We start from the raw sequence: 21139 nt of genomic DNA, 5'->3' as shown, positions 1-21139 counted from the left end.
CCTACACCTTGGAAATTCATCAATTCTCAGAATGTCCTCCTCCACTTCACTTGCCATCCACCACACCCGATAAGCTTGTGTAATTTTAAAGAGTATCTTTCTCATACATGTAATAGCTACATGTATTCTTTATGTACACCACAACATCCCCTAATTCCTCACCCACAACTTTTAGTGCAATGTATGGCACATTTTAATTTGATTTTGGAAACAAAACTACATTGGTTGGATTGGCCAATTTCAGAGCTTCACAAAAAGTATAATTTCATCAGTCAACACAGAATAATGCCTTTAGAATATGCCAGGTTTATGGTTTATTAATATTCAGAGCCAACATGCCAGGAGCCCACTTACAGGTCTGATGACAGAGATACATACAGAGTAACAGAAGCGTATAATACACATACGTAGAGCTAGGTAAATGTAAAATACAATTTTTGTACAAAGATAGTGTAAACACAGGTAAACATATGATGTCATTCTTGGCACAGAAATGTTATAAGCCTACGTGTAAGCATAGGTGAATGAACACCTAGCAAAAGTGCGAAAAGGTTGAACTACATATGGTATATGTATACACAATAGTTGTATCCATGCACATTGGGATACTCAGTCATTGATACTGCTCAGCTACAGAGTAGCTATTAAAACTGCCCTCATTCCATTCACATCTGATAACGCACGTGTCTCTGTAGTACTATGCTGTAATGAGTGTGTGATAGTGAGCACAGTTCTCCCTCAGTTACATGTAGTGTTGGAGGGTTATTGATCTGTGTGGGAGATAGCTGTACAGGTGAGTCATCTGGCTAAGGTGACCTGCGCCGTTAATTATGGCGTACCTTTGTCACGGTGGAGATCATGTCAGATTTCGCTTTGGGGATGATCGAATTAGAGAGTGTATTTTGTCTCCTAGCTTTGTCATAGACCCGTAAACCAGACAGTGTCCAGCATACAAGTGGAAATCTCCCGAGCCCCTGTTAAAGACCACTCTAATAAACACATATGAAACGCCTCAGTTTCAAATATAAAGTGTACAAGGCATGACTGAAAAGTATTTGTGTCAAAAGCAATTTGAAAGTCTTGTGGCCATTGTGGACTATCCCAGGCTGAGGGCACAGGGTATTCCTAGGCTCCGGAAGCTTTGGGATGCTAGAGGGCTGGAGATGACCTGCAATCATTTTACAGGGTTTTTATTCTTCACCCAGATCCATAGCAGTTTCATGTGCTTAACTGTTTACAGTGCACATGGCCCTTCATTTTGTTGGTCGCCATTAAATTAGATCAGCTTTATTTTTGATTTATTTTATTTGTTTATTTTACTTTTCTTAATGTTTTTTTTTTTTGATGAAAAGTGGTACAGCCAGAATCAATACCAGCAGTATTGATTCTGATGCCACTGAAAAGAACAGTGGCATTTATAACATTTATGTTTGAGGATATAATAAAGAGATTTAAAAAACCATGTCAGTTGGCCGTCCTTATTTTGCTGAAGTATTTGTAATTACCAAATGGTTAATGATTTTGTCAACAATGCACCCAGTAGAGACTCTTTTTCACATTATCTTGTGTACGGTGGTGTGATTGGTGCCAAATGTATGGTACTGTTGCAACAGAAAGACGGCTGTCTTAGAAATGTGATCATGTGAAGATCGTATGCAAACACGCTGATTTGTTTGCCTGGCATCGACAAATGTTTAAATAAATGAGACCCGTTATTTGTGTTTCATGTCCTGAACTTCTGAAGAATGGAGACTAAACATATTGCATCTCTGCAGGAGAGCAGGATTTTTTGTGCATCCATACGACATTTCATATTATAAATCTACTTTGTAGACAGATTAGATTTATGCTTTTTTGGATGAATTTACTTCCAGGTCATATTTTATTCGGTCAGTAATCAATTTTATAGCAACTGAAGAATCTTGTCTCCGTGAAATTCAGTACCAGTGTCTTGTAGCGTACTATATATTTTTTTTTATTAATTAGATGTTTAAGAAAATGCTCAGGAATTTATTGCTCTCATGACATCAGCCTGGTTCATTGAAACCAAATTTGTGAATGTAAACCATCAGTTAAAAGCAGGTGACAACCATATGCAGGTTGCTGGCAGACCTTCTCACGTACAAACAGAGATGAAGCAAACATGAGCTGGACTTGAACTCACTCGACTGCATTGGTCAGAGTTTCCAGAGTCATTGTGCCGCTCATGCTCACAAACCACTCAAGCAACAATAAACTGTCAGCCATTCCTGCAGAGCTCTGAAGTAGGCCCATTCAACAAACGTAATTTACATTACTCTAAAATCAAATTAAAAGCCTAAAAAACACAGCAAGTAGGAAATGTTTGCAGGCACAGCCTAAATAATGTGTTTTCTTTTTGAGACGACCTGTGTTAATCTAATTCACGTACACAGAGAAACGGGAATGTGGGGAAAGGAAAAAAAAAGAATGAAATTTAAATAAATTACCCTGATTTTCTATGAATTGTTGATATGTAATTTTATACATTATGCCGACTTTATATGCAAGATACAGAACATTCCAGACTGTTAATGAGTTCTGTGTGTTTGCATATTAACAAGGTTGTATGCTGTGTACAGGTACTATACCTTCCTTAATATCTGGCAATCTAAAGAGGGTTAATTACTGAAATGTTAATTGCTAGTCACAGGTAATTATAGCAAGTGTCAGAGAAATTCAAAGCGAGATTGCGTTCTCATACCATATAGTTGTCAGCTGGAACTTCAGCCCTGTGGACATTAGCTATGTTTGGATGACATGTGGCTATAAAAGCAGAGAAAACAGTAATGTGTGTACGTCAGATGAGACACCACAAAACACTGGCCAGAAATATAGGTAGATTTATTCTTTTTTTTTTTTAAATATTTTTCAACCTTGTAAAATGCATTTGAAACTTCGGATTGTATGATGGCCTGTTCTAGCCACATTAGGACCAGTGACATCACAAGTTATTGCCACACAGACTGCCAGATTTCCTCAGTCAAAACGCATACGTATAGATCTGTGATTTATTTGATTTGTTTAATTGGTGTTTTACGCCGTACTCAAGAATATTTCACTTATACGATGGCGACCAGCATTATGGTGGATGGAAACCGGGCAGAGCCTGCGGGGAAACCCACGACCATCCGCAGGTTGCTGGCAGACCTTTCCCCCGCACTGCTGTAGAGGAAGCCAGCATAAGCTGGACTTGAAATTACAGCGACTGCATTGGTGAGAGGCTGCTGGATCATTACGCTGCGCTCACCAACTGAGCCATGGAGCCCCCTTGTAGATCTATGAAGGCATTCACCCAATAGTCCTTGAATTGGACTGTTTTAAGAAAAATATATGGCAGTGACATTGTTGATAGCCTTTGAATCATCACACAGTGACATTATTGATCATCACATAGTGACATTTTTGATCACCTTTGGGTCATCACACAGTGACATTATTGATTGCCTTTGGGTCATCACACTGAGACATTATTGATAGCCTTTGGGTCATCACACAGTGACATTGATAGCCTTTGGGTCATCACACAGTGACATTATTGATAGCCTTTGGGTCATCACGCATTATTGATAGCCCTAATATAAATTGAACAATTTTCCGGGGCAATATTTAATGGTTTATCATCAGAGTGTTTTCTGTGCCCTAAGTTAGGAGCCCTTCTCAAGTCACTGATCAAGTACAGGTGTTGCCTCTATGCATTGCCACCATAGTGTAATTCCTCCACTAGTTAAATAAGTAAATGAATTTCCAGTTGCCTCATTCCTGGAGTGAAGATGTATAACATGTAATATCTACCAACACACGTTTAATACGAACTTTCTGCTATTATACGTATATTTTGTACAAATTGAATCTTTTGAAAATCAGATTTTGTTCTGACATAATAGAATGACATATATTGATGTGATATTTTTCAAATTTAAGTGCCCTTTTGTGGAATTTGATTTTTGAGATGAGACTCTTATTTTTTGAGTTTTTTACTCATTAAACCACTGTTGTGTAATAAAATGAAAAACAAATTGGGTTTTTGGCACGAAACACCAGTCAAATAAATTTAAAACAAAGCTTTATTGCATGACTGGGTTGAACTTCACAAAATTTTTAATTTTCTTATCAATATATATGACTTGGATTTCAAGTCAGGATTTCAATTTGAATTGCCCAAAATTACAACATGAATTAATTGTATTGCATGTCTTAATGTTTATGTGCACACGTATGTACATGTGCACTGCATTCTGTGCTTGGTTTATAAAACACTTTCTGCCTACATGTATATGTATATAAAGATCAGTAACTATGGATCTCGTTCTGTCAATGCCATATTAACAAGACCAAGATTGTGGGGGGTTTTTGTAATTGAGTCAGTTCTGATGTATCGGGCAGACTCAGCTCTGTCTTGTACCAATTTGTTTATATTGGGTTGATAACAGTCATTGTACATTTTACTCGATCAGGATGAATCGTTGTGTCAACCTCAGATCTAACAACCGTTCATACTTACGTATTAGACATATCATCAGGGGTCTAACTTACAGAACTACAGTCAGAGTGGAACCAGTGTACTTTGAAATCTCTTTTCCTCTCCAGTTAAATAAATGAAAACATGATCAAATTATTCCAAGATTTATTTTCTTCTTAATGTATGACGTGTATATGTAGTAGAGACCATATTGGGAAGGGTGGGGGGAGGGGAGGTTATAGTTTTTTGGCGTTGAGGGGATTTACATGTACCTAAGTGTAGTACGATGACTGGCCACTGAATTAAAGGTTGACAAATCACATGCCAGTTGGACCAGTGCTTGTTTAACTCTTCATGTACATTTACTTGCTCAACAAAAAACTTCCTTTCTGCTTGGACTATAGTGGATTAGTTTTTATTTCAAGCACCAATCAATTCTTACAGCATGTACATGTAGATATGCATTCTTTTTGCCCTTCAGGACAGGTCTGTGAGATTGTTGTCCAATTTTCTTGTCTCAATTTCTACCAAACAGCTTCTCTAGACTCAGATGATTTCCCTGTGGGGAGATATGAAATGTCTCTAACGTCTGTCTGCAGGCTTGTCTTTAGATCTGAGGGCTATATGTACCCCAAAGATCTGTCAGATGGCTTTGTCTGAAGATGGTCAAACAAGTACATTATAATACTGCATCATTAATGTGTCTGGTCAAACAATTACATTATACTGTTGCATCGTTAGTGTGTTTGGTCAAACAATTACATTATAATACTGCATCGTTAATGTATCTGGTCAAACAATACTGCATCAGTAATGTGTCTGGTCAAACAATTACATTATATGATACTGCATCATTAATGTGCCTGGTTAAACAATTACATTATACTACTGCATCAGTAATGTGTCTGGTCAAACAATTACATTATATAATACTGCATCGTTAATGTATCTGGTCAAACAATTACATTATACTACTGCATCAGTAATGTGTCTGATCAAACAATTACATTATATGATACTGCATCATTAATGTGCCTGGTCAAACAATTACATTATAATACTGCATCGTTAATGTGTCTGGTCAGACAATTACATTATATAATCCTGCATCGTTAATGTATCTGGTCAAACAATTACATTATACTACTGCATCAGTAATGTGTCTGGTCAAACAATTACATTATATAATACTGCATCAGTAATGTGTCTGGTCAAACAATTACATTATATGATACTGCATCATTAATGTGCCTGGTTAAACAATTACATTATAATACTGCATCGTTAATGTGTCTGGTGCATGTATTCTAACATGCATGAACATGGTGTGTGTAGAATTTAAGTTTACACAGAATACATGTATGTACATTTTGCACACATTTGCAGATTTTGTAAAATCTTAAATCAGAGGTCAAACTTTCCATTTATCAAGTCTTGTTGACAAGAGGCTGGATTTCACCAGTTGCCTGTACAATGAGCATTTGCTAACAAGCTGTCACTGCTGCTCTAGTCTTACTCTCTATACTGTTGTGACCATTTGCTGACAGACACACTGTCATTGCTGCTCTGGTCTTACTCTCTATACTGTTGTGACCATTTGCTGACAGACACACTGTCATTGCTGCTCTGGTCTTACTCTCTATACTGTTGTGACCATTTGCAAAGAAACACACTGTCATTGCTACTCTGGTCTTACTCTCTATACTGTTGTGACCATTTGTAAACAGACACACTGTCATTGCTGCTCTGGTCTTACTCTCTATACTGTTGTGACCATTTGCAAACAAACACACTGTCATTGCTGCTCTGGTCTTACTCTCTATACTGTTGTGACCATTTGCTAACAGACACACTGTCATTGCTGCTCTAGGCTTACTCTCTATACTGTTGTGACCATTTGCTAACAAACACACTGTCATTGCTGCTCTGGTCTTACTCTCTATACTGTTGTGACCATTTGCTGACAGACACACTGTCATTGCTGCTCTGGTCTTACTCTCTATACTGTTGTGACCATTTGCAAACAAACACACTGTCATTGCTGCTCTGGTCTTACTCTCTATACTGTTGTGACCATTTGCAAACAAACACACCGTCATTGCTGCTCTTGTCTTACTCTCTATACTGTTGTGACCATTTGCAAACAAACACACTGTCATTGCTGCTCTGGTCTTACTCTCTATACTGTTGTGACCATTTGCAAACAAACACACTGTCATTGCTGCTCTGGTCTTACTCTCTATACTGTTGTGACCATTTGCAAACAGACACACTGTCATTGCTGCTCTGGTCTTACTCTCTATACTGTTGTGACCATTTGCAAACAGACACAACGTCATTGCTGCTCTGGTCTTACTCTCTATACTGTTGTGACCATTTGCAAACAAACACACTGTCATTGCTTCTCTAGTCTTACTCTCTGTACTGTTGTGACCATTTGCGAACAGACACGCCATCATTGCTGCTCTGGTCTTACTCTCTATACTGTTGTGACCATTTGCAAACAGACACACTGTCATTGCTGCTCTGGTCTTACTCTCTATACTGTTGTGACCATTTGCAAACAGACACAACGTCATTGCTGCTCTGGTCTTACTCTCTATACTGTTGTGACCATTTGCAAACAAACACACTGTCATTGCTGCTCTAGTCTTACTCTCTGTACTGTTGTGACCATTTGCAAACAGACACGCCATCATTGCTGCTCTGGTCTTACTCTCTATACTGTTGTGACCATTTGCAAACAGACACACTGTCATTGCTGCTCTGGTCTTACTCTCTATACTGTTGTGACCATTTGCTAACAGACACACCGTCATTGCTGCTCTGGCCTTACTCTCTATACTGTTGTGACCATTTGCTAACAAACACACTGTCATTGCTGCTCTGGTCTTACTCTCTATACTGTTGTGACCATTTGCTAGCAAACACACCGTCATTGCTGCTCTGGTCTTACTCTCTATACTGTTGTGACCATTTGCAAACAAACACTGTCATTGCTGCTCTGGTCTTACTCTCCATACTGTTGTGACCATTTGCTAACAGACACACTGTCATTGCTGCTCTGGTCTTACTCTCTATACTGTTGTGACCATTTGCAAACAAACACACTGTCATTGCTGCTCTGGTCTTACTCTCTACACTGTTGTGACCATTTGCAAACAGACACACTGTCATTGCTGCTCTGGTCTTACTCTCTATACTGTTGTGACCATTTGCTAACAGACACACCGTCATTGCTGCTCTGGTCTTACTCTCTACACTGTTGTGACCATTTGCAAACAGACACACTGTCATTGCTGCTCTGGTCTTACTCTCTATACTGTTGTGACCATTTGCTAACAGACACACCGTCATTGCTGCTCTGGTCTTACTCTCTATACTGTTGTGACCATTTGCTAACAGACACACCGTCATTGCTGCTCTGGTCTTACTCTCTATACTGTTGTGACCATTTGCAAACAGACACAACGTCATTGCTGCTCTGGTCTTACTCTCTATACTGTTATGACCATTTGCAAACAGACACGCCATCATTGCTGCTCTGGTCTTACTCTCTATACTGTTGTGACCATTTGCAAACAGACACACTGTCATTGCTGCTCTGGTCTTACTCTCTATACTGTTGTGACCATTTGCTAACAAACACACTGTCATTGCTGCTCTGGCCTTACTCTCTATACTGTTGTGACCATTTGATAACAGACACACCGTCATTGCTGCTCTGGTCTTACTCTCTATACTGTTGTGACCATTTGCAAAGAAACACACTGTCATTGCTACTCTGGTCTTACTCTCTATACTGTTGTGATCATTTGCTAACAGAGACACCATCATTGCTGCTCTGGTCTTACTCTCTGTACTATTGTGACCATTTGCGAACAAACACGCTGTCATTGCTGCTCTTGGTTACTCTCTATACTGTTGGTTTTCTGTATTATACCATTAGTTTACATGGAGATATACTAATACTGAACAGTTTCTTTACTTCTAAAATCAAGCCCAAGACCCTGCCTGAGCCATGGTATAAATGTATCCCTGCTCAACCTCTACCCCCAAACCCCTCCCCACAGCATCTCCCACCCCAACTAACATCCTCTTATCCACTCATATCCCTTATTAACCCTCTCATGCAGGTCCCCCTCACATTGATAACCCAGTCTAACCCCATGTCTCCTACCCCTGTATATCACAAGCTCTAGGGTAGGGAACCATCTGGGAGATGCTGCTTGCTAGATAGCCTGCTGAAAGGAGAGGGCTGTAAAACAAGAGATAGTGGAAGGAGAAAATGGGCCATAAATATGCCAGGGACTGTCTGAGGGTGTCTCAGACCCACAGAGCGGCTGCTGTAAGGCTGGTTAGATGGGGCAGTTAGATACAGTTGTACATGTATATGTTCACAACAGACATGTATTTAACCCTGTGTGGGAGTAAGCCAGATCTGTGGCCCAGGGCTGCATCCAAGGCTTCATCCAGTACAAAACTTGATCCTCTTTTTAGTCTTAAGTGTAGGGATGGTATATACATGTAGAGGTGAAAATGGAAAGAATGAAGAAATTGATGTACAGATTGATGTACAAATTGATGTTCAAATTGATGTACTAATTGGTGTACAGATTGATGTACAAATTGATGTACCAATGGGTGTACAGATTGATGTACAGATTGATGGTAAAATTAGTGTACAGATTGATGGTAAAATTGGTGTACAGATTGATGGTAAAATTAGTGTACAGATTGATGGTAAAATTAGTGTACAGATTGATGGTAAAATTGGTGTACAGATCCCCTCTCTTACGTGGAATAGTTAACTAAATGTACATTACCATGGGCTATAGCTTCTATAAATGTGGGAATATTTATTAATTTCAGGTAGTTTCTTATTCATCATAGCTTTTTATCATCACATCTACATCATCGTGTACTTTTATTCAAATAAAGCTTTAAAACATTAACATTCAAAAATTTAACATTTTAAAAAACTTACTCGATAAATTGTTTTAAATACTTTTAAATACTACACGTTTAAATGCTCTTCATTGCTAACAACAGACATGTTACACAGATGTAGAATAATGTGGGTGTAATCAGCCTGTAAGCCTTGTCTTTTTACCATTCTCAGTGAGTTGTTTTAAGTCCATGCACATTGTATGGTTTTGTGATTAATCCCAAGGTACAAGTACTTGTAGTGTGATTATAGTAATGATTTATGAATATGGCTTGAACATTCATGTGATTGCTTTTAAAGTCTCGGTCAATCCCTTCTGGCTACAGCAGGCAGTTATAGACAGTTCCAGACAGCCTGGCTGTTGAAACCATCATCTGGCTGATTTCCCCCTCAGCTTGTTAAAGGTTTCTTTGCCCTCTCTTATTGCCCAAACTGTCTGGCACACCATCAGCCTCTGTCCTGAATCCACCGACCCACAGAGGCTGTGATGAGGACAGGAGGCATGATTCATCTACACCGACAAATTTGCCTGGTTCCATGGGTTTCATTGGGTCACCGAGGCTGAGTACAGGAGCACACAATAGCCTTGTAATGGATGCCCCGGGGCATTTCATTAGGACTATTCCATAATTCTGTAACCATTTATCGTATAGAAAGGGGTGGGCGAAATTCCTGATTCCAACCTGCAGGTTACGTCATTGGCCTCAAATTCTGTCCTTGTGCCCAGACAGATTTATAATTTCGCAATTCAGCAGAAGTCCACTCAGTCAGATCACTAGTTCTTGTGGAAACGCTGTGCGGAAACGGTGCTTTAATTACATGGCTGAAATCATTTGGGATGCCACAAGGAGTGCCAGATAACTGCATTCAGTCTGGAAGCCAGTACATATATGGACATGCAAGGCAAGAACTGGATGTCTCCATTTTCTGGCTTGCGTATACATGATATACCATAAATGAGCATTTTGTCCATGACTAAGTTGCACATATTACCAGACTCTATTGATCTGTAAGGGAAAGGTTTTTGAGATTTGTTTGAAAGGTAGGATGAAGTTCCACTGTTTTATGATGTTTATTTGCATAGAAATACGCACACTTTGGGGCTGAATGTGAAGTGATTTACATGTACAGTAAGTCCTGAATTCATCCATGAAATGTGTTAGACCATTTATTATTTATGCGCAGCTACTGTACACTCTGAACGGCAGAAGCGATTAATACACTTCAGTTTATCACATAATAAGCTCTTAACTATAAGCATTGCTCATGGAATATGCGCAGAATAGATGACCCAGTATTCCCCACTGTATTTGTGACTTTCTAGCACTATTTCCAGGCTTATTGAGGAAGCTGTTGCAGGGATAGTTCTCTGTAATACAAAACCTCATTATTCTGCGGAGTCGCCAAAGAGGCTGCATGTGGATGTATAATAAACTTGTTCTACTGCTCAAGGGAATCGTCCAGCAGGAGAAAAAATGAATTACATATTCTCTGCACAGGATGGATTTTCTATCAGTGTCTATCTCTAACGAGTAAATACCGTTATATATATATCCACAGAACTCGTAATATTGTTTAAAAAAAAGTTAGGAAAAATCTTTTGCTAAAAATTTGAAAACAATATTTTGCCTAAAATTTAATTTAAAAAAAAAAGAATTAAGTATCATTTTTAGAATTCATTATTGTTATGCTAAAACTGATGGAAATTATACTTTGTTGGTTCATCCAATGATTGTCTGGGCGAGTCTTCAAGAAACAAATTACCAGTATATAGATGGATATAAACCTCCACACCAACATGTTTTCTTACTATGAAGGTCCTGTATGCAAGACCACACGAAACTCTGTATGTCATTATATATTCGTGGGATTCCTCAGCTCTTGGCAAATTTGGGCTTGTTCTCTTCAGTGGTACCCATACATAGAGGGGTACCCTTAACTCTAGACAGTGGCTGGGATGTGCAAGCTCTGTCTTCTGCAGCTAGGCTTCTACCCTATAACTGGGGTGAGATCTGGGCATATTGGCCTTATCAGCCCACACCATCTGGGGGATGTCAGACTGACAAGACTGCTATTGACACAGCCCCTAAAGACTTAATTATCACCCTCAGGCCTCCCCTCTCTAGATCAGACAAAAACATGCCAGCATCTTTGTGCAGAGGCAGAGATACATGTACATGTATACCCTTGACAATGCAGATGTTGCCTTAGTAGTTGAGTTTGTAGGCACATACATGTAGTACAATATGATTTTTGGCAGGGTCGCTGTGAGTTTAAGTCTAGCTCCTGCTGGCTTCTTCTTTGACGGTAGGTGGAAAGGTCTTTCAGCAACCTGCTGATGGTCGTGGGTTTCCACCAGGCTCTGTCTGGTTGCTTCCCACCCTTATGCTGGCTGCTCCTGTATAAGTGAAATATTCTTGAGTACGGCGTAAAACAAAAAATGAAATAAATAAATAAATAATTTTGGCAGTGGGACATAATGCTTACGTGTATCTCTCTTGTAGATACATGTGTAAAAAATGTCCATGTCAATTGTGCAAATTAATATATATGATTCATTCAGTAATGATAAGACTGGTGACAAGTGGTGTTTGAAGACAATACACGATGAAAGTTGAACATGTACTTTGTTAGGAGAGCTTTGTAAAAATTAACTAAGATTAAGTGCTTAACTCATGAGTTATTGAGCTTGACTGTACATAGAGAAGTAGCTTGATCCGTGGTTTACTCAGTATCTCCAGCATCCCTGATTGAGAGATCTGTTTATCTGGCTTGCCTGTCCACCAAACCCATCATTAATCACAGATATGTCAGTTTAATGCTCATTAGCATGCCTTTGATCCTGAAAACTCAGACAGAGAAGACCCCAGTTGAATTGTGTAACCTGACCAGTTTTCTGCCTATTTACTTGTAGCAGAACATTAACTCAAGTTAAACACATTTCAGTAGATAATTTACTGTGGCATAATTGAGTTAATGGCCAGGTCAAAGTTGTTCTCCTTGGCCCATTCCCCCTGTGTCAGTTTAATGCTCACAGCAGTTCAAAGCTCCCACATTTAAACTCTGTTTATATTCTTCCGATGTCCAGAAGCTAGGCCACTGGCAGCTGTTATTATAACACTTTACATGGAGAGAGAGATAGAGAGAGGAATTCTAGGTTGTAAACACCCCAGTTTCCTCTAGGTTGTTAACATCCCAGTTTCCTCTAGGTTGTAAACACCCCAATTCACTAGAGAAAGATTGCATGTTATTAACTAGGATTCTGTGATAGGACTGGGTGTTTCAAGGATATGCTCTGGATAAGGATCTGGGTCTGATTCAAATCTCTCTTTGCCCTTTTGCGCATTTACGGTAGATTTCAAACATAGAAATCTGAGGTACATACATTTTTGACAAAATATATGGAATACCTCAGCCAGTGAAATAGAGGAAGATGAGCAATGGCAGTAAACAGTACTGAACCCTGTGAGAACAGAGTAGGAAATAAGGGTCCTCGAGGCAGTTGTTCAAAAGTGTATTGAAAATTAAGGTTTCAGTCTCAAATCTAGGTACCAGTCTTAACATAAAACAATGCTAATGGCACTGAAGTTGATACCTGCTTAAATGCTAATACACATCAGAAACAACTGGGCCCAGTTATTGGATTACAAGTTCCCACACTACAGACAGGGGGCATTACTCTGCTCTGTGTTTCTGTCCAAGGTGTGGATGGTCAAGACTCATTTAAGAAATTATGTTTGGCCTAAGATCAAGCTCTGCATGAAATTTCATTCAGTTTTATGATTGTCTTTTTCTGTAAGGTTACAGACAGACAGACAGACCTACATGAATGCAGGCAAATACAAAGCTTGATTGGTGGAGGAACAATGTACATGTAATAAACAATACCTTTATGTGTGTGTAAGAAAGTGTTCATTTTCTTAGTTTTTCAGAACTGTTACTTTCTGTGGAACATTTTTTCAAAAAAAAAACAAAAACAGATTAATGTTGTTATTGTTTGTGATTGTGTCTAAATGACAGCCATTTAAGTCAGAAAGGTTGAGTATCTTCAGATTTATGCAAATTGTGTAGTGATCTGTCTATGTCTGTTTGTTAATGCATTTGATCTACCTGTATTTTCAGAGCCCTGTTGTCGTCTGGTATCATGATTAAACACTACATCGATCACAACCAGCAGGTTATATCACAGGTAAGGCTTGAGTCTAAGGGAATTTATCATTTACCTTTTGTAAGACCTGTTTGTCTTGCCTGTTGTTTAAATGTTTATTCAATGTCCTTGAATGTTAGTTGAAGAAATCTGCTTTGGCCTAGATTTAATTGACTGGCCCCAATAGCACAGTTGGTAGAGTGTCCTCTTCGGGAGCGGTAGATCCAGGGTCAATCCTGGATTGAGTCATGCCTAAGACCTTGAAGTTATAACTTCCTCGCTTGGCGTTCAGCATTAAGGGGATAGTGCAACGACAGGTTGACCCGTATCAGTATAATGGCTTGAGCGGGTGCCTTACTTGCCTATGGTAAGGCATCTCAGTGAAGCAGCACTAGATAAAAGAGGGGTGGAAATCTGTCCTGCTACAAGGAGGCACATTACATGCACTCTAAGGATTCATTCGTCGTCATATGACTGAAAAGTTGTTAAACACGAAGTTAAACCCCAAACACTCTCTCACTCTAGATTTAATTGAAGTTGTCCCTGACTGTAGTGAATGTAATTTTGTAGAATTTTATCACTTTCAGTGGTAAGGTCATGTTATTAATGATGTCACATTATTAATGATGTCACATTATTAATGATGTCACATTATCCATTTACATTCCTTCACACCTTGACAAGTCTTTACCTTTTTCGTGTATTGAACAGTTTTAGTTCAATTTCAGTTTTGTTGGAAGCTTGTATATTCTGTTTAGTGGTATTAGTCAATATAGAATTTGTCATTAAGATACAATTGATGACTAATCTGTATGATGAGTGATTATATTTTCTTTGATCTCCTCGTTTTAGACTGTGGAGCATTGCTACTATCATGGCACTGTGAAGAAAGACGATTGGTCGGCTGTGGCCGTGAGCACGTGTAATGGAATCAGGTATGTCTGGAAAGGAACAGTTAAAGTAACAATTTGAGCAGGTCCTGGTTGATTGTTTATGGTGCTAATTCCTTCAATTGCGAGGTGGCAAGAGACATATCTTGGACAAAACCATGCCCCAGTCCATGTATGTACACATATGTACATAAAGCTGTGTATGTACATGTATTTGATTCTATCACAGTTGGTTATTATTCGAAATAGTACCGTTAGTTTTCCAAGTTTATTGGAAGGTACTGTTAGTTTTCCAAGTTCATTGGAAGGTCCTGTTAGTTTTCCAAGTTCGTTGGAAGGTACTGTTAGTTTTCCAAGTTCATTAGAAGGTGCTGTTAGTTTTCCAAGTTCATTGGAAGGTACCGTCAGTTTTCCAAGTTCGTTGGAAGATACTGTTTGTATTCCAAGTTCATTGGAAGGTGCTGTTAGTTTTCCAAGTTCATTGGAAGGTACTGTCAGTTTTCCAAGTTCATTGGAAGGTGCTGTTTGTTTTCCAAGTTCATTGGAAGGTGCTGTTAGTTTTCCAAGTTCATCAGAAGGTACTGTCAGTTTTCCAAGTTCATTGGAAGGTGCTGTTAGTTTTTCAAGTTCATTGGAAGGTACTGTCAGTTTTCCAAGTTCATTGGAAGGTACTGTTTGTTTTCCAAGTTCATTAGAAGGTGCTGTTAGTTTTTCAAGTGTAGTAACCTGACCATTCTGAGGCAACTTCAGTGTACTGCACAGGATCTTTACAGAAGGAAAAATGGCATTACAAATAATCCCCCGCCCAGCCCCCCCATACTTGGACAGGAAATTTTCCATGCTAGTGGCAGTAACCAGTCAGTGAAGCTCATTCGTGTGGTCTTGCATGAAGTTCACTAGAAACCACCTGTCTTCCCCCAGTATGGCATATAATGTATATATCACGTGGCTAACCAAAGGTCACCACTCATATCCCCTTCCCATAAAACTAGTGGCCATGTATACTGAACAATTCTTGAGTGGAGTGAAGAATTCAAATAAATAAATATATATATATTAACCTATTTCTTCTAAATTTTGGGACACCCTGGTTTGCTTATCATAACAAATATGTATGTAATTCAAGCTATTTTTTTCTCACATGGGTAGACCATCCAATGAACAATATACTCATGTCTTTACTTTTCCAAAAGGCTGGTAAAGAAATGTAATATTCTACTTTCAACACTGCTAATATCTGTCCCAAATTTGAGATATTCATTTGTGAAGCCTACATGTATGTGAGAACAATTAGGGCATTCATTTGTGAACCCTACATGAGAACAATTAGGGTATTCATTTGTGAACCCTACATGAGAAGAATTAGGGTATTCATTTGTGAACCCTACATGAGAAGGTATTCATTTGTGAAACCCACATGTACGTGAGAAGAATTTGGGTATTCATTTGTGAACCCTACATGAGAAGAATTAGGGTATTCATTTGTGAACCCTACGTGAGAACAATTAGGGTATTCATTTGTGAACCTGTGCACATGTATCTCTATGCGTGAAGGACACATGATGTGTATGTATCTTGAAAACTCTCTTTTACATTTAAAATGTCTGGATTCTTTGGTATTTATTCATACTCACACTTATAACTAGATTCTGTGAAATTAGGCTAAAGACAGCTGAAATACTGCTGCTGTGCATGTAGGAGCCAAGTAGTGCTTTTGTGAGAGCTTTAACGTTGTCAGTTGTGGCCTCACTGATAATAATTCATACCTCCGTATATTACCCTGCTTCTCAAACACATTCTACATGAGAAAGTGGATAGTGACCCTAGGCTATCAGTGATGTCACATCCAAATATTTCCCTTGATACAGTTCGTTCCACTGTCCATTCAGCCAGTGCGTTTATATATTTACATTTTTGTGGATTTAGAATGATGAAATCAAGCAGTGTACATGTGTGTCTCAAAAACCTGCTCCCTGACGTCCGTGGTCCCAATATGGTCAGAAATGGTCACTGTAGAATTCAAAATTCCGAATGCATTCTTCTGTGTTCAGAAAAATTTAAGAAAATAAAATAAATCCAACTATTTTTGTTGACGTGTGCCGCTTTTAAATGGGCTTTCATCTATTTTGTCTTTAAAGAGGGCGGAATGTGTTTTTCTGCTACATGTATTTGGGATATTGTAAAGTCTTAGAAACTTGGGTTTTAAAACTTGAGGTTTGCAGCACTGTAGCAGCATTGTTAAAGACACTGGTGTGTTAATGTCTTAAAGCTCACATTTTGGGGACAACAGTTTTGACTGTTAAGTTTGTGTGCTGACCTTCAGACAGCTTATTAATTTAATACTTGAAACACTTGTAGAGTGGGTAACAGGCACATGTACACGTCACTCAGGGTGTCAAATTGGTCAAAAGTTTACTGTTACTTACGTGTATAATGAACTAGTATACTAGTAAATGATCGATATAGCCGTCTCCAGGTACAACAGTCTGTAGCCCTCCTTAATATATAGTACACATGACAGGTGTAGGGTCTTTGATGTTCACCTGACAGGTAACCATTGGATCTGTCTGAGTTAGGGTATCACTCACAACGCTAAAGCCATGGTTGTCAGTCCTCACTGCTAACAGATTACTGGAATAATCTATCACACCTTTTCCCCCTAATTTCACGTGTGGTTACCTGCGCTGAAAGGAGAAGACCTCTCTTAACCATAATAACACATCATGTACAGTATTTGTTATGACAAGTGTGCGTTGAATAAAATAACGCGCGACTGGCTGACTTTATAAGGACACAGGATATTTGGCTCGGAAATATTCATAAATCAGAGCAGTGAGAAGGATAGTATTGAGTGTATAGGGAGAGTTGAGTACAGCAGATGTCCCTGTGAATGGTGGTGTTTGGGAATTCATGGCCGAGGGGCGTGAGCTATTCGAGGATTGGTTTCATTCCTTACAACAACCTACATGTAGTGTGTAGTGGGTGCACTTTCTAAAGGTTGTACACTGTCACAGTACTTGTATTCCTGTGAAAAGATTGGAATATACATGTGACTGTCACAGTACTTGTATTCCTGTGAAAAGATTGGAATACACATGTGACTGTCACAGTACTTGTATTCCTGTGAAAAGATTGAAATATATATGTGACTGTCACAGTACTTGTATTCCTGTGAAAAGATTGGAATACCCATGTGACTGTCACAGTACTTGTATTCCTGTGAAAAGATTGGAATACCCATGTGACTGTCACAGTACTTGTATTCCTGTGAAAAGATTGGAATACACTTGTGACTGTCACAGTACTTGTATTCCTGTGAAAAGATTGGAATACACATGTGACTGTCACAGTACTTGTATTCCTGTGAAAAGATTGGAATATACATGTGACAGTAGCATCTGATTTTGCTGTGATTAAAACAAATAATGAAAATGAAAAGTTTGCACAAAGGTTTCTCCAACAACTTTTCATAATTGTTTGAAGCCTGTTGAAATAGATTGAAATGAGTCAAGAGCTACATGTACATGTTGAAGTGCAGGCCCGATGAATCATTGAAGACAAATATTTGTGATAAACTGCAAGATGTTGGCACAAATACAATCTAAGTAAGGCATCACCAATAGTGCTCTGTGTTTTACGAGAGAGCCAACCAAAAAGAAAATGCATAAATGGAATAAGAATAAAGCTGTATGTCCACCATTTTATTTTGTTCCATCTTGATATCTGTATTTTTCCTGTTTTTCAAAGCTTTCCTGTCGTGTACATATGTCTTCAACAGGAAAAATTTGCTGGGACCCTTCATATTTCCCATAAATCAAACAATTTTGAAGTGTTTATTTTAGTCGACAAAAATTTACTCTGCCCTTCAGACAAAAACTTAAATTGGTGGGACCTTTAAGTCCTGTCATAAAAATTGTATTAATTATGAGGATATAAAACAATTGTGCCGTGAAATTGCAGATTTACTGCCAAGATTGTTAGTGCGTGGTTAGCCATATTAATTCCACAACTGTGCCTACATGTATTGTCATTGAGTAAACTGAGAAGTGCATTGAGCATTATATTTCTGTTGCTTCTCCTTGGCAGGGGTATCATACAGCTTCACAATGAGACGTACATTATACAGCCTCTGCTGGGAGGAGATGAGGGGGTGAGTAGTACTTTATTACACATTTCAGGCCTAGTTCAGATCTTATATCTGACCTCTCTGTTGGCTTAATGGTTAAATCCTCTGCCTCCAAATCGGGGGACTCCGTGTTCAAATCCGGGTCGGGTCACATCACAGAATTTAAACACTGTATTTGTTGCTGCCTCATTTGGTAGATAGAGCATGGAAACAGGACTGGTTGGCCCAGTGTCAGTATAATGTGACTGTGTGGGGCATCATGCCTGGTGTCTTCGGTATGATACACAGTGGCGGCACATGACTGAAAACTTGTTAAGTATGACGTAAGAATCAAAGAAATGTCATAAAATATAACTGTTGGTGCTAATACATATTTCCAATACATGTAGCTAGGAGACCGTTCTACCTTCCATACAAACCTCAAAATATCTGTCAATTAAAGATCGGTAGATCTCTCAGAATCATGCAAGATGTGCAATGTCACGGGAAAAATGTTAGGTTATTTATTTTTCGAGATTTTTTGTTAAGTGAATGTATTCTATGGTTAGCTTTTTGGGGTACACTGTTTGGAAGCTAAATATTCATTCATTCCAACAGAAGTCCACAATGAGTGGATAGGGTGCAATATGGGAATAGCTAGCCCTAGGGCACATAGAGACAGAATTAGAGCCCATTTTGCTTCTTGTTTTAAAAAAGTTCTAACTGAACATCGTAGTGAGATAAATATATAATATATAAAAAGCGTCTGTCCGGGGTTTGCACAGATTCAGGATATTCTAGTCATTTTTTCGCGTTGATTTGCAGTTGCTAACATCAGGGCTTCGCATCACTGTTACCTGGACTCAACATAACATGTACAGGTCGTTAAAGTGTGTGTTCAACTAATATATGCAGTGGTGCTGAAGACTTTCATCTATCTGGCTTAACATATCAGTGTATTAGAGAGTTGACGTCAAAGGAAACGTATTGTTCATTGCACCCAACTTCATGCAGTCAAATCAGTAAATCCATGTTTTTTGTAGAACCCGTTGAATACATGTAGCTGTAAGCTATGTACGATGTTACCCCAGGGCATTCGGCACTGTCTAACCCTAGAAAAACAATACTTCATTTCTGCTCAGTTAAAAAAACCTGCTGACAGTGTTGACTGTTTATCATTCTGAACACATTCTAGCTGTTATTGATTTTGGAGAAATTATTTATTAACTGACAATGGGAAAACCCTCGAAGAAAAAGAAATAAACCTTTCCAGTGATCTGATTAAAAAATCAATAAACAAAAACATCTTCATTTTAAATTTTTTTTTTGTGAAAGAAAAAAGTCGCATGTGCTCGGCAGGCTGTGCATCGATACTGGCAGCTTGATTTGAAGAGAGCGATGAACACCGTGGGACTGACTGTATCTAGACAGGAAATCATGATGCATTACAGTATCGATTCGGCTAGCTGTAATCTTGTCTCGCCGGAATTCGATGAAATTATCACCATTAGCGAGGCCAATGTTTCCAGACGGACGCTGGGTCTATTTGTCATAGCTGAGTATGGCCGGACACTCCGGGGATCTTTGAACAATGATACACCACGAGTTGTGAGAAGAAAGAGAGACTTTGATACTATAGTAATTCATATCCCACATTTTGAGGGCTTATAGCTACAGTGTTAAAGACTGAGTGACCCTGTCTAGGAAATTTCACAGCACTCATCTACATCACATGTGCCTGCATAGATACACACCATGTTCTCTCTGTGCTGAAAACGTCTTGGTTATTTTGTGAACCCCCCAAAAATTCCAAAACCTAATAACAATCATTGTACAGTTGTAACTAGAACCGCACCAAGATCTAATCAATGGAAGCCATTTGGAAGCCATTTTAGTTGATTTAATGCAGGTATTTTTGTATTATATGACATTTAATAATCTGATTCTTCTCATTAAACTACAGTTACTTTAGTTGCATTTTTACCTGCAGGAGGCTTGATCTGTTCATATAGACTACCTAATTAAGGTTTTTTGTAATAAATGAATTATTAGATAACGTCAAAATTTTGAACTGGGGCCGATTGCGCAAAGCTTTTTCTGACTTAAGTCAAAATTTCGAAACCTGCTCCACTACATTTAGTGTTCGGTACTGGAAAATGAAATTTATACTCATTTGTCCTCTGATCACATTTAAATGACAGTCATAATTTTAATTCATGCCTCCCCAAAGTAAGCTCTAATATCACATTTAAAAATTTTGGCTTAAACCAGAAATGTCCGTGTGGAATCGTCCCCAGAACAGGTACATATAGCAGTGGCAATTGGGTTGAATATTGAAATTATCCAAGGTGTCTGGCCACGTGAAGAAGACAACAGCTCTTTGCAGCCCATCTTTTTTGGAAATGCTGTGGCAGTGTTATTCCAAAGAGCATAACGTTAAAGTGAGGACAGTATCTTTGGAGGGTACCTGGAGTTTAGCAGCTAACAACTATACAATACAGTGTATGTTTATATTGTGTGGATCAATGGATGACTCATCTAATCCCAGCAGACACGAGGGGATCATCTA

General features: G+C 38.7%; 1 protein-coding gene across 1 annotated transcript in view; it reads left to right on the top strand.

Annotated features, from left to right (window-relative positions):
* Nucleotides 1-21139, top strand: part of LOC135477748 (disintegrin and metalloproteinase domain-containing protein unc-71-like) — a 78748-nt gene that overhangs the window by 19521 nt on the left and 38088 nt on the right. Inside the window, exons 4-6 of the mRNA XM_064757942.1 lie at nt 13551-13617; nt 14428-14510; nt 18552-18615. Of these exons, the coding sequence (XP_064614012.1) occupies nt 13551-13617; nt 14428-14510; nt 18552-18615 (214 nt within the window). The remainder of the gene's footprint in view (nt 1-13550; nt 13618-14427; nt 14511-18551; nt 18616-21139) is intronic.

The sequence above is a fragment of the Liolophura sinensis genome, chromosome 11 (assembly GCF_032854445.1).
Source record: "Liolophura sinensis isolate JHLJ2023 chromosome 11, CUHK_Ljap_v2, whole genome shotgun sequence".
In the NCBI taxonomy this organism is placed as follows: domain Eukaryota; kingdom Metazoa; phylum Mollusca; class Polyplacophora; order Chitonida; family Chitonidae; genus Liolophura; species Liolophura sinensis.
Note: the sequence above shows the minus strand (reverse complement) of the source record. Positions and strands in the feature narration are given on the sequence as shown.